This window comes from Stegostoma tigrinum, chromosome 25 (genome assembly GCF_030684315.1).
Source record: "Stegostoma tigrinum isolate sSteTig4 chromosome 25, sSteTig4.hap1, whole genome shotgun sequence".
Lineage (NCBI taxonomy): Eukaryota > Metazoa > Chordata > Chondrichthyes > Orectolobiformes > Stegostomatidae > Stegostoma > Stegostoma tigrinum.
This window is the reverse complement of record NC_081378.1, coordinates 11,172,016-11,186,604: the sequence shown is the minus strand read 5'-3', so window position 1 is coordinate 11,186,604 and position 14,589 is coordinate 11,172,016. Positions and strand designations below refer to the sequence as shown.

At 41.6% G+C, this 14,589-nt stretch overlaps 1 protein-coding gene across 2 annotated transcripts in view; it reads right to left on the bottom strand.

Moving 5' to 3' along the window:
• net1 (neuroepithelial cell transforming 1) overlaps window positions 1-14,589 on the bottom strand; it is a 136,784-nt gene that overhangs the window by 75,619 nt on the left and 46,576 nt on the right. Inside the window, exon 3 of one of the 2 annotated variants that reach the window (XM_048553731.2) lies at window positions 2,355-2,417. In XM_048553731.2, coding sequence (XP_048409688.1) covers window positions 2,355-2,417 — 63 coding nt within the window. The remainder of the gene's footprint in view (window positions 1-2,354; window positions 2,418-14,589) is intronic. The other variant, XM_048553732.2, reaches the window with a different exon arrangement.

Below are 14,589 nucleotides of genomic sequence, written 5' to 3'. Positions count from 1 at the left end.
GACAAGATCTGCTGACTCCCATAACGTGTTGAGCTAGCTTGGTAGAATAGCTGACTCCTGTGTATCAACTTTTTATGTGCATGCATATTCTTGACCACTTCACTCATGCCATAATCTTTCCCAATGTATAAAGATCTAATCTTGACTGTATGCCTCAATTGACAGAAATTATAATTCCACAGGCATGCAAGGTTTCTTCAAACTGATTGAATTGAGTCTTTGAAATTTAAAAGTTTTTGAAATCAAAGTGGAAGTTGACTGAAATGTTTCACTCCCTGCTCTGGGGATGAGGGTACAGGGATTCTCAGATTGAATCTCAAATAGAAAGAATATACAAGATGATCTATAGGATTGAAAATGGAAAGTGACATATTGGTTGGTCTGTATCATAGCATTTCTAACTATTATGTACAAATGATCAAATCTGGGAATGGAGCAGCAACAAAGTGGAACATTTTACCTTTCCCTGTGGCTCCCACCAAACAGTTTTTTCCTTGACTGCAAGATTCCTTCCAAATGTTACTGAACAATGAATGTCCTTTTTATCTCTTCTGCTGAAAATACAAGTGTAATACTCCCAAAAAGCCATCTATGGTTTGCCCTCCTCTATGTGCAGCCCAAATCTTAAAAAAAAATCTTCTATTTTAGCATGTGTATTTTAGGTGAGATTTATGGGCCTGATTTTTAACTTTGAGCCAAGTGGATGAGTTTTGATTGAACTAAAAACTCTGCAGTACCTTTTAAGTCAATAATATAATTTCAGAAATGTGGTAGTTTTAAAATAAATTCTATGGCACAATGACAACAGTACATGGAACACAGTATAGAGATGTACATTTGAGAATGTGTTATCTTTTAGCCAATTTGAAATACTACAAAAAGTGACTTAAAAAGCCTGCTAGAGTTGTCCATCATTTCTACACTGAGGTGACAATGCTAAACAGAAGAACTCCTCCTAGATCACAGGTATATCACTGAAGAAAAGATTACTGACCGCATATACAGGTCGCGGAATAAGTGATCTATCTTAGCTTTCCAACTTGTTTACATTCAAATTTACAAACTTTTATATATGCATCAATTAGGAGTAATATTTCATTTCCTTTAGGAAAGAAGAAACCCACACTCTCAATGTACCTTCTATTACCTCAATGTCCTAAAATACTTTTTCATAGTTGAAGCATTTGAGATGTGTTATCACTATTGTACTGTAAATACTGATGATGTACGTACTGATATGGTGACAGTCAATTTGCACACAGCAGGCGTCTAAATATAGCAACATCAGAAAACAACCTAATAACCCATTTTTCTATAATATGTAGGTGATTTGATTAGAGGATAATTACTACCAGGACCTTAGCCTTTCTTTGAATCATATTCTTTAAAAGCTACTTGTAGACTTGTTGGAACATATCATCTGAAAGATGGCATTATGAACAGTATCATTTTATTTACTATTACAGTAATGTTAGCCTAGATTACATGGTCAAGATGCTGCTATGGGATTTGGACTTGGAACGCACAATGACAGTAGATGTGTTAGGGATACCACACTGTTCTAGAACAACCAAACACCACATACCAAAGATGTAGATAGAAATTTATTTTAGAAAACATTTTCTTTCTGACTCCCATCTCATACTGCTTTTTTTTATTTTGTAATTAGTTTTTTCTCTATTATTGTTACAGCTGACTGCCTTACAAGCGGAGAGGGTGATCACCTCTAGAGATAACATTCACACTCTAGGTTTGGGTATGAACAACCAATTATCAAACAAAGGAAACTGGCACTTGTGCAACTCTGCTTGACATGATTCACTGTCGCCTTGACATAAGGTATGGGAATATTGCTAAAGAAAAACCAAAGTTTATTAGAAATAAAATGAAAACCTATGGCAATATAATAAAATTTTTAAAATTCTGTTCTGTAACTACTCATTTTAGACTCAGAACAAATTGTTTCTCTCTCCACGGGTGCTGCCAAACCTGCAGTTTCTCCAGTAGTTCTTGTTTACATTTCTGATCTCCAGAATTTGCAGTATTTTGTTTTTATGTTAAAGGTCTGTATTCGACATGGACTAATTAAACTAAATGCTCTGTTTTTGTTCGGTATGCTCATAATTTTGTATTGTACTAAACTGTTGATGCAAGAGATGTTGCTACACTTCTTTTGTTATTGATGATTTTTGATAATCATTGCATGATATTTGAGTCTCAATAAGTATTGTCATTGTGAATTGAGTACACCACTCAACTACCAATTTTACTTGGTATTAGACTTTCTTCACTTATATATCCTTAAAGCAAAATCAAATGTAGCCCTTTGTTTTGACAAGCCATAAAATATTTACCTTAATATCGAGACTGCAAAGGCTGACAACGTCATCATCTTTTGCTCTTCTTTTCCTTTTCTTCTAGGAAAAACAGAGATAAAGTTTGAGTTTTTTTTCCTGTAAACAAGTAGAAATATTTCAGAAACACGAAGTACAAGAGAGAGTGTTAAGTTCGTCCACAAAACGTTCTAATGAGTTACATATGATATAGCACAGTTAATTGCAAAATAGTGACAACCCTTCTGGTCATAATTAATTAATATTTTCTCTCCAATATGAATGATCCTACAACTCTTACAGCAATGAAAAATTGAAACCTCTACCAGAATGAAAATGGTTTGTTTATAAGAGAAGTCTCATGTTTCCCTTGTGCAGAAAAGGCAACAAGGTTAAGAAATTCACATACAGAGCTAGGCAATAATGTGGCTTATACTGAAACATCATTGCACAACAAATTAGGTCCTTTAAAATGAGAGGTTATGCCACATGATTATTTTCTACTGAACTGAAACCAAAAACAGACCGTCTAATTCTGACCAAAGAAGTCATGAGTGTGTTTGATTGAATTTTTTTGAGGAGGTGATTGAGGTTAGAGCAGTGGATGTTGTCTACATGGATTTCAGTAAGGCTTTTGAAAAGGTCCCTCATGGTAGGTTCATTCGGATGATTAAGATTTATGGGATCCATGGTGACTTGGCTGCTTAGATTCAGAGCTGGTTTGTTCATAGAAGGCAATAGGTAATGGTGGAAGGGTGTTTTTTTTTCCCCTGGCTGGAGGTCTGTGACTAGTAGTGTTCTGCAGGGATTCATACAAACAGCAGAGGTCCCAGTGATCGATGAAAATGTAGATTGGTGCATTAGTAGGTTGGCAGACGACACAAAGAGTGGGGGAGTTGTGGATAGTGTAGAATGTTATGAATGGATATAGCAGCATATAGATCAGTTGCAGGTGTGGGCAGAAAAATAACAGATGGAGTTTACTTCTGATGTGTGAGATGCTGCACTTTGGGAGATCAAACGTTAAGGAAAACTATACAATTAATGGCAGGATCCTGAAGAGCGCTGAGCTAGAGAAGGAACTTGGGGTTTCAGCCCATAGTTCCCTGAAAGTAGACATGCAAGTAGACCAGGTGGTAAAGGCGGCATATGGCTTGCTTGCCATCATTGGTCAGGGAATTGAGTACAAGAGTCAGGATGTCATGTTGCAGTTCATAAGACTTTGGTTAGGCCACACTTGGAGAATTGTGTTCGTTCCTGGTTGCCACATAGTAGGAAGGCTATAGAGACTTTGGAGAGGATACAGAAGACATTTACCAGAATGCTATCTGGATTAGAGGTTATGAGTTATAGGGAGAGGCTAGAAAAATTCTGGTATGGCAGAGGCTGAGGGGATACTTGACAGAAGTCTACAAAATTGAGATGCATAGATAGGGTTTATGGCCAGATTTTTTTCCATGAGCTGAAAAGTCTAATACCAGGGGACATGCATTTAAGGCTAGAGGGGAAGTTTTTTTAAAAAAAGAGTGGTAGGAGACTGGAACATGCTGCAAGGGGTGGTGGTGGAGGCAGATAGAATTGTGGCGTGTAACGGGACTGTGAATAAGTGTGTGAATATGTACGAAATGGAGGGATCCAGACCCAGGACAGACAGAATGGATTTGTTTAATTTGGCATCATGCTTGGCACAATATCATGAGCTGAAGGGCCTGTTTCTGTGATGTACTGTTCTATGTTATAATATTCATGATTGAAACAAGAGAGGTAACTCTAGCATTGCTAAAGTGGTGAGCCAACATATGGCATTGCTTTCCTGTGCAATGAAAGGGTTTAATTTTAGATGTGCAGACCTAGGTATATATGTGCAATAGTCATTAAGGTGGCAAGTCAAGTTGTGGGGAAGTTGAGAAGGTGAGTCCTTCATGGTAACCTCACCCCCAAATAGGCTTATCAAGTACAAGAACAAGGAGATTATGCTGAATTAGTATAAGGCGCTAGTTAGACCTCAGTTCAAGTGTTGTATACAGTTCTGGGTGCCACTCTTTAGGAAGAATGTGAATCAATTGGAAAGCATGCAGAAAAGGTTTATGAGAATGATTCCAGGAATGAGAAACCTCCGTTATGAAGATAAATCAGTACTAACTTTTGTAATTTATTTGAAGAGGAGATGGATAAAAGGGGCTTTGATAGGATTTTGAAAAATTCTGTAGGGACTGAACAAATTAATTGAAAGACACTCTTGTGAATGGGAACAACTTCTAAAGAACACAGGGGCAATAAATGGAAAAATTTTACAAAAGCAGCAAGTGTAAAGGTGAAAAGGGTTTCTTTATTACAGAGAGTAGTTAAGGTCTAGAATCCATAGCCTAGAAGTATGGTGGAGCCATATTCATGTGAGGCATTCAGGGTAGACTCAATAGGAGTGTGTGCAGGGTCATATAAAAAGGCAGAATAGTGCCAAGTCACCATTCTCATTTAGAGAGCGAGTGTGGACAGAATGAACCAAATGACTTCCTCCTCCAATATATCAATTTTGTGATTCTATGCTGAGGAGTGCCATGAGCACCACCCTTCATTACGGTATCGTGTGGGGTTAAATGGGAAAACAGCTTTTAAGATCTTGAAGTAAGACCTACCAGGTGAATCATCTTTAAAGTCTCAGTAACAATGTTTTTCATGTTAATGTGACTTGTACATAATTGTTATCATGTCTTCATAATATGGGGTTTAATGCAAGAGTCTCTTCTTGTAAGACTATCACATGTTTCTCCTTTGTGACTGAAAAATGCTAACTCTTTTATCCTGAACAGTGTTGCTAATTTACCGGCCAGCACGCTCCAGTGTGGATCTATAGGTGTGATGTTGGAAAAGTACAGCAGATCAGACCACATGGGAGGAGCAAGAATACTTCGGCCAAAACATTGAGTTTGCTGCTCCTCTCATGTTGTTTGACCTGCTGTGCTTTTGAAGCCTCACACCAAGGACTCTGACTTCCATTATCTGCAGTCTTTACTGTCTCCAAGATACTCCAGATTGGTCTTTTCCCAGAGTTTCTGAAGGGCAGGAAACAGGAAACTAAGCTCCTATTCCAATCACAGGAGTTAAATCCACATTTAGAAATGCAATTGTGAAAATGGATATAAAAAGGGCACGTTCTATCAGGAGCAATATGCCACAACCAATAAAGGTGCTACCCTTTAAGTCTGTGACATATTTGGGCTGTAGGCAACAAGGCGGCATACAGGACCCAAACAGAAAATGTACAATTATTCAATGAACTTCAAACAACAGCAATTGTATGTTGATTGTACAGTTGAAGGAGCTGTACAAGAGAACTGCAAGAAGTTCATCCTATTTTAAATCAGTTGGCTGCTTAAATGGGATGAACCCAATAAGCAAAGTCGTGACAAAAATGACTCAAAGGGCCTCTCACTGTCAGAATCAATGTTGACATAGTTTTCAAACACACTCATCTACAATCTTTCAACTTTCGAGGGCTGAAGGGCCTGTTCTGCGCTGTATTGCTCAAGTCAGAAGAGAATGCCTTCTGGGAGAACTGTGAAACCTCTAGATAGGATGAATGTGTGAAGTCAGAGACTTGGGAGAGATGAAGTAACGGTAAAAGTAATTACATATACAAATGTATAAATGTTCATAATGAGAAAAGCTTTGGGAAGATAATGTGAGGGTGCAAAGGTGGACAGCTTAGGATCTCAAATGGAAGAACACCAGCCACCTTTACTGCTTCTATAATAAGGTCCATCACATCAGTGCTATTTGTATCTTGTCATTACCACACAATAAACTAGATCTTGTTTATGAGCGTCTTGTTGGACTACAAGTGGCTTTCCTCTACCATATTCGACCAAGCATGTGGATCCTGATCCTGAAAGGAGATGGTATGAGGAAATCTACCTTTTATAGTGAGCAAAATCACAGAGCTTACACAACATGAATAATGATCTGAGAGATAGTAAGAACTGCCAATGCTGGAATCCGAGATAACACGGTGTGGACCTGGATGAAAACAGCATGCCAGGCAGCATCAAAGCAGCAGGAAAGTTGACGTTTTGGGTTGGGACTCTTCTTCAGAATTTTTTTTTCTGGCCTGTTGCATTCCTCCAACTCCACACTGAATAGTGATCTGGATTTCTTGTACAACAGAACATCTGTCTCACTATCTTTTGCCAGAAACCAAAGTTCTCCAAGAATGGCTTCGGATTTCCTCAGGCATACTCGTTATCACGTAGATTCTTCTCAATAGGATATTTTTCTCAACTGACTTCTAGGTTTGCCTTCAGTTACTGAAGCCAATTGAGAATTCATAAATTAAAGATGCCTCCAAGATCTGACTCATACTGTAATGGATTTTTGCTTAACTGTCTAAAGTAAACTTAACCCTATGAGATGGAATAACTTCAACTTTCCCCTTGTGCTTCTACACCTCATAAAACACACATTTCTTGAATAGGATTGGCCCAGCCGTGTAAGATGGTGGCCTGAAGAGTGGCGACCTCAATATTGGTTGGGTCTGGTGCAGATGGGGGCAACGCAATGGAGGAAGGATGCCAGTACAAGGTTGTTGATGACGTGCTTGCTCAGGACTGATGGACTATCTTTAAGCTACATCTTTCTACTTTTTGTTCTAATTCTTAAAACTATTCAAAATGATGCTGAATTGTAGCAACAGCAGAAAAGCTTTTTGTTACATTTTACTAGTTTTCTCACTGTAAAATACACATGACAATAAAATCATTCATTCATCCAAAGACAATCTTGCCACGTGCAACTGGTTCTTTATGCAACCTCTTGTGCTAATCCACAAATCCCAAATGGTATTCATCTTCCCTCACAATGATCTTATCCAGCTTGTAGCCCATTCACTTGCTCTCTTTTTTTTTTTCCTGACCTTAGCCCAAATTTTTTCATCTTGTTCAGTTCCCTTCCTTAAAAAGCATTTCATTATCTCTCACACAAGCATGTTATTCTTAAGAGATAATGGGAACTGCAGATGCTGGAGAATTCCAAGATAATAAAATGTGAGGCTGGATGAACACAGCAGGCCAAGCAGCATCTCAGGAGCACAAAAGCTGACGTTTCGGGCCTAGACCCTTCATCAGAGAGGGGGATGGGGAGAGGGAACTGGAATAAATAGGGATAGAGGGGGAGGCGGACCGAAGATGGAGAGTAAAGAAGATAGGTGGAGAGAGTGTAGGTGGGGGAGGTAGGGAGGGGATAGGTCAGTCCAGGGAAGACAGACAGGTCAAGGAGGTGGGATGAGGTTAGTAGGTAGCTGGGGGTGAGGCTTGGGGTGGGAGGAAGGGATGGGTGAGAGGAAGAACCGGTTAGAGAGGCATAGACAGGTTGGACTGGTTTTGGGATGCAGTGGGTGGGGGGGGAAGAGCTGGGCTGGTTGTGTGGTGCAGTGGGGGGAGGGGACGAACTGGGCTGGTTTAGGGATGCAGTAGGGGAAGGGGAGATTTTGAAACTGGTGAAGTCCACATTGATACCATATGGCTGCAGGGTTCCCAGGCAGAATATGAGTTGCTGTTCCTGCAACCTTCGGGTGGCATCATTGTGGCAGTGCAGGAGGCCCATGATGGACATGTCATCAAGAGAATGGGAGGGGGAGTGGAAATGGTTTGCGACTGGGAGGTGCAGTTGTTTGTTGCGAACTGAGCAGAGGTGTTCAGCAAAGCGGTCCCCAAGCCTCCGCTTGGTTTCCCCAATGTAGAGGAAGCCGCACCGGGTACAGTGGATACAGTATACCACATTGGCAGATGTGCAGGTGAACCTCTGCTTAATGTGGAATGTCATCTTGGGGCCTGGGATGGGGGTGAGGGAGGAGGTGTGGGGACAAGTGTAGCATTTCCTGCGGTTGCAGGGGAAGGTGCCGGGTGTGGTGGGGTTGGAGGGCAGTGTGGAGCGAACAAGGGAGTCACGGAGAGAGTGGTCTCTCCGGAAAGCAGACAGGGGAGGGGATGGAAAAATGTCTTGGGTGGTGGGGTCGGATTGTAAATGGCGGAAGTGTCGGAGGATAATGCGTTGTATCCGGAGGTTGGTAGGGTGGTGTCTCAGAACGAGGGGGATCCTCTTGGGGCGGTTGTGGCGGGGGCGGGGTGTGAGGGATGTGTTGCGGGAAATACGGGAGATGCGGTCAAGGGCGTTCTCGATCACTGTGGGGGGAAAATTGCGGTCCTTAAAGAACTTGGACATCTGGGATGTGCGGGAGTGGAATGTCTTATCGTGGGAGCAGATGTGGCGGAGGCGGAGGAATTGGGAATAGGGGATGGAATTTTTGCAGGAGGGTGGGTGGGAGGAGGTGTATTCTAGGTAGCTGTGGGAGTCAGTGGGCTTGAAATGGACATCAGTTACAAGCTTGGGGACTGCTTTGCAGAACACCTCCGCTCAGTTTGCAACAAACAACTGCACCTCCCAGTCGCAAACCATTTCCACTCCCCCTCCCATTCTCTAGATGACATGTCCATCATGGGCCTCCTGCACTGCCACAATGATGCCACCCGAAGGTTGCAGGAACAGCAACTCATATTCCGCCTGGGAACCCTACAGCCATATGGTATCAATGTGGACTTCACCAGTTTCAAAATCTCCCCTTCCCCTACTGCATCCCTAAACCAGCCCAGTTCGTCCCCTCCCCCCACTGCACCACACAACCAGCCCAGCTCTTCCCCCCCACCCACTGCATCCCAAAACCAGTCCAACCTGTCTCTGCCTCCCTAACCTGTTTTTCCTCTCACCCATCCCTTCTTCCCACCCCAAGCCGCACCCCCATCTACCTACTAACCTCATTCCACCTCCTTGACCTGTCCGTCTTTCCTGGACTGACCTATCCCCTCCCTACCTCCCCACCTATACTCTCTCCACCTATCTTCTTTACTCTCCATCTTCGGTCCGCCTCCCCCTCTCTCCCTTTTATTCCAGTTCCCTCTCCCCATCCCCCTCTCTGATGAAGGGTCTAGGCCCGAAACGTCAGCTTTTGTGCTCCTGAGATGCTGCTTGGCCTGTGTTCATCCAGCCTCACATGTTATTCTTAATCTTGCTTTTACCCTGTTACTTTTTGTTTTTCTTTATCAGCTGCAGCCACATTTAAAAAATGAAATATAACTTTGCTGAAAAATGATTTTTTTTCCCCCATAGGGTCCTATAACATTATACGGGGAACTACATATTTCTCCAATGTAAGAATGCTACCTCATAAAAGAATTTTATTCTCTGCCTCCATAGGAAAAGCACTGCTGGTAGCAAATGTACACGCAAATTACTTGTGCCATCAATGCTCACGGCAGTAAGTTTTACAATCTCGACATGCCCATTGATAAATAAGTCACACCAGAATTTCAAAGTAGTGTTCGGTTCTCTGACGTTATATAATTCTGTATGCATGAGAAACTGAATCAAATTACAAGAAGCTAATTATTTTAGATGCAGGTTTACACATCCACCAGTCACAAACATCAGAACAATCACAAGAGTTTGATGGGGGTGGATTTGTAAGATTTCAAACCTGTCTTTGTATTTTAGTCGGATAATAGGGGGAAATAGAAGCCTTTTTCCAAGGGTAGGGGAGTCCAAAACTACAGGGCATAGATTTAAGGTGAGTGGGGAAAGATTGAAGAGGGACCTGAGGAGCAATGTTTTCATGGAGATGGTGGTTTGTGTATGGAATGAGCTGCCAGAAGAGGTAGTGGAGAGGGTTCAGTTATAACATCTCAGAGGTATCTGAATGGGTGTATGAATAGGCAGGATTTAGAGGGTTCATGTGCTAAATGCAGGTAAATGGAACTAGATCAGTTTAGGATATCTGGTCAGCGCTGACAAGAGGACCGAAGGGTCTGCTTTTGATGCAAATGAAGCTATTCTTGCTATTGGTTGGATTGAAAAGAAAGTGCAGACATAAGCATGAAGAGACATAGACAGTAATGTTTTAGCGAAGAAAACTCCTTTAAAAGTATTTTCAATTGTCCCATGTCCACAGGGAAATATGATTTGAAGTCTTCCAAACATTTTGGGTCAAATTAGTGCTACCTTAGCACAATGAAAGGTCCAGAGTCTCTTCTGCCCAGAGCAGCATCATGACCATCACAGACCATTCCCTTTACACAATTACCAGCCCTTCATAACTCGTTAATCATGATGCAAGTTCCCTTCCTTGGAATTAAAAAGTGCATTCACCAACCATACAATTTGAGTGTATACACAAAATAGATTTTGCATCATGCGAAATGACAGGAAGAGTTTTAAATATTAAACAGCAAGGTGCTACAATCCTCATTTGTTCGGCTACATTGGGAAAAGGTAAAAGCTCTGTTTGGAATGTTTTCACTTGTATCTTACACAGACAGAAGGCGTAAATCCACTGACTTGTTTCAAATTTTAAATCGGGAGAAGCATCTCCAACCATCAGAAGTGTAGTCCTACTAATGAGCCAAACAACAGGAAAGCCCCGTTTAATATTCACCTGGTGAACACAAAGTATGCTGAAAGGTGAACCAACCAAATCAAACACGTCACAACACCATGAAGTGTAAATGAAGTTTTCAGTTGCTGCCCTAAATGAAAAAGTGGATTGAGTAGTGACCTCTGTAAAATCAAGAAACAATGATAAACAGACCCCATTATGTGAAATGGCATTGGTTGGGTAAGCTGAACTACTTTTATATTACTGTACTGTTGCGAATAATAACCATGTTTCCAGCAACAGAAAAATAGCTTTCCTCAAAAAATGTTGCCATGGAATTATATAGGGCAGAAGGAGGCCATTTGACCCATTTAGGTTGTTTTGGCTCTATGAGTTCAATGAGTTACTCTCATTCCCCTATTCTTTTCCATAACTCTACAAATATTTTTACTTTTCAAGTTTCTTTCAAATAGTCTCATGAAAACAGAGAATAACTCTGCATATATCATCATTTCAGTCAGTTCACTGTGCAATTAAAAAAGTCATAACCAATTATTTTTAATCTCCATCATTCAATGGTCTGGCGGAAAGAGCAGTGCAACCTTTAAGGGCAGGCTTAAAGGAACATCCTGCAACTTCAACGGATACCAGACTGTCTTGCTTACTATTTGATTATAGGACCACTCCTCATGCAGCTACAGGGATAGCTCCAGCAGAGTCGCTAATGGGGAAAATATTCGCACCAGTTTAAATCTGATCTTCCTGGACATTGGTAGGTGGGGGTGAAGGTTTGTGAACCACCATCCGGAATGCCAATGTGGTACACAAGATTGTACTAAGCTCGAAAGTTTACTGCAGGGAATAATGTTTGGTGTAGGAACCATGGGAGTGGCCCTGTATGGGTAAGGGGCATGGTCAATGCAAGGTCAGGTCCAGTGACGTATAAAGTTCAGGACTATTGCACCGACACAGACAAGCACATGGACCACATGAAAGCAGCAAACTCGCATTTGGTGCAAAAGCAAAGCTTGCCCAGCTCAATGACGGCCTTTCCGACTGTTCCAAAACCCATGGGTTCTCCCTCACTTTCAAGTGTTGAAGATGCCTCTGAATCTGAGATGGACATGGCGGATGTTGCCGCATCAACAATTTTGCCACCTGAAGAAGAGAATGCATTTCTCCTGACGCGCTCCAGGCACAAGAGGTGAGCTACTGTGCATTACACACCAACTGTATCAGAGGCAGAGTTAGGGGAGCCTTACCAGGTGCTAAAAGGCCTCAGGAGGAGGCACAAAAGAAAGAACTGGCCTACATCCTCACACTCAGAGGGAGAGGGGTGTAGTGACTGTAACAAGGTCAGCCAGGTGGACTTCATAGAATATGAGTTCCCTGATTGGATCAGATTATCAGTCTCAGTCAGGGACCCTGGCTTAAAGATAAAAACAGGAGTGTCAGACAATCTGTTCACTCTTGACAGTTGGCTCTAAGTGAGCTGGATTAGTGTCAAGGACTCGCCACGTGTAAACGAAGGGTGGCTTGGTGGCGGGATAGCAGCCTCTGTGGAATTATTTCTGTAGCATTGAGGGTGGGAGCTAATAAACAGTCTTTTTCAGCTTGGAAAATGTTGCGATGGGTTTTATACATTATGTCAATGTTTATAAAAAAAGAAATATAATGTTGCATTTGTACAATACTTTGCTTTGCCCGACACGTGCACACACCATTAAAACCATCAAAAGAGCACAGTGAAGATCCAGAAGGATGAGGTTCAGATTGCAAAGATTGGCCCAAACAACAGCTGTATTTTCCCCAACTTTATTCCTTGAAGTCACATGACCAGCGATAACATCTTTCTTTGCTGTAGACCCTGCTGAGTCTGTTATTGATTAGCAACCAGCTTGAAGGGACAATAAGTCTATATGACACAGGAGCTGAAATGGGTCATTCAGCCCATGAGGTCCGTGCCAACATTTAATGAAATCATGGCTGATGTGATAACCCTCAACTCCATCTTCCAGCCTTTTTCCCAACACGCTTGATTCCTTTACTAATTAAAAATATGTCTACCTCAGCTTCGGAAATAATTAAATGATTCAGCCACTACAGTCCTATACAGTAAAGAAATCCATAGTTTCAATACCCAACAGAAGAAATTCCTCTTAAATGTGCGACCCCTTATTGTTACAGTACACTTTCTGATCCTAAACTCTCTCACAAGGCAAAAGCAACCTCTCTGCTTAACCCTGTCAAGACCCCTAAGAGTATCAACAATGTCAATAATGTCACTTCTCATGCTTCTATGTTCCAGTACACTGAACCTGTCCTCAGAAGATAGTCCCTCCAAACTTGGTACGAGCCTCATGAATCTTGTTTGGGCTGCCTCCAATACCAGTATATCCCTTGTATATTCCTTTGATAAGGGATCCAAAACTGTTCACAGCATTCCAGCTGTGGCGTAACTAGTACCTTGTATCAATTTTGGCAAAACTTCCTTTCTTTTGTACTCTAATCCCTTTGAAATAAAGACCAACATTTCACTTGCCTGTTCATTATCCATTGAACTTGGACACTAGCTTTTTGTGATTAACTAACAAGGACTTTCCCATCTCTCTATTCCATATCTTTCTGCAGTCTTTCTTCATCTTAAAGAATATTCAGCTCCTCTAGCAAGATACTGGCAGTGTAAGACACTCCAGTTGAAACTTGCCAGTTCCTTTTCCCTCTTTTTGTTTCTGTCTTCTTTGCCCTTTAAAGTATTTCTTTCTGCACCCCCTCCCGCCATGGGAGTCGAGTTGCTACCAGAGACCCAGCAGGTGCTGAACACACAGGCCAAATCCCACAGCGGCTGCAGAACGGGCCGCGTTGCAGACCAAATCCTGGAATGATGTCAGCAGAGTGAGCATGGCCAGGGCTGAGTCCCTGAGTGACGGGGCTGGCTGGCGTCAACAGGGGAATTGGACTGGAGACTGGAGTGATGTGGGACAGTTGCTGTACTTGGGCCTGGTGCCATGTGCTGAGCTGCTACCATTTGGAATTCTTTACTGGACCGTAATGTAAATCCTTTTCTCAATACTATAACTACCTCATTTCCACCTTATTCTTAGGCACTAAGTAATGCTACCGCTTTCGTTTTAATCCTCTTTTGTATAGTAATACTTTGTTTTTTACTCTATATGATTTGTACCTGGGTACTTGTACCTAAGATAGTGCTTTTAAAAGGCAGTCCTTGTAAAAACTTTTCACTATACTCCTGTACTGGAGTACAAGTGACAATAAAGGATATTCATATTGTTATGCCAAATCGCATAATCTCACAGTTCCCCACATTCTATTCCATCTGCCAAATTTTTGCCCACTCGCTTAACCTTTCTATACCCACTGCAGACTCTGTCATCCTCATCACTTACCTTCTCATCTATTTTTGCGTCATTCCGCAAACTTGGCTATAGTACATTCACTTTTCTTATCCAAGTCATTAATATCTGTCATAAATAATTGCATCTATGGCACTTATCTGGTTCAGTTTGACGGAAGCTTGCTATGACCACCCTACTTAGCTGATGTCTTCCATTTTTAAAAAAAAACAAACATTCTCCATGTCAGTACAGGGTGAAACTATTTGAAACTATTTGCTCTTTTGCAGTAGCGATTAAAAGAACATCAAATTTCCTGAACAAGGTGTGCAAGATTTCAGAGATAACTTTTACGTAATTAGTGGCTGGATTATGTGCCAAAACGTCACAACAACAGGCTCCGTAACATACTCTGCTTTATTCACCTGCATTCAAGATAAATCCATTGGTCAAAGTACGTTTTTTCAGAAAGCCAATCGCTGCA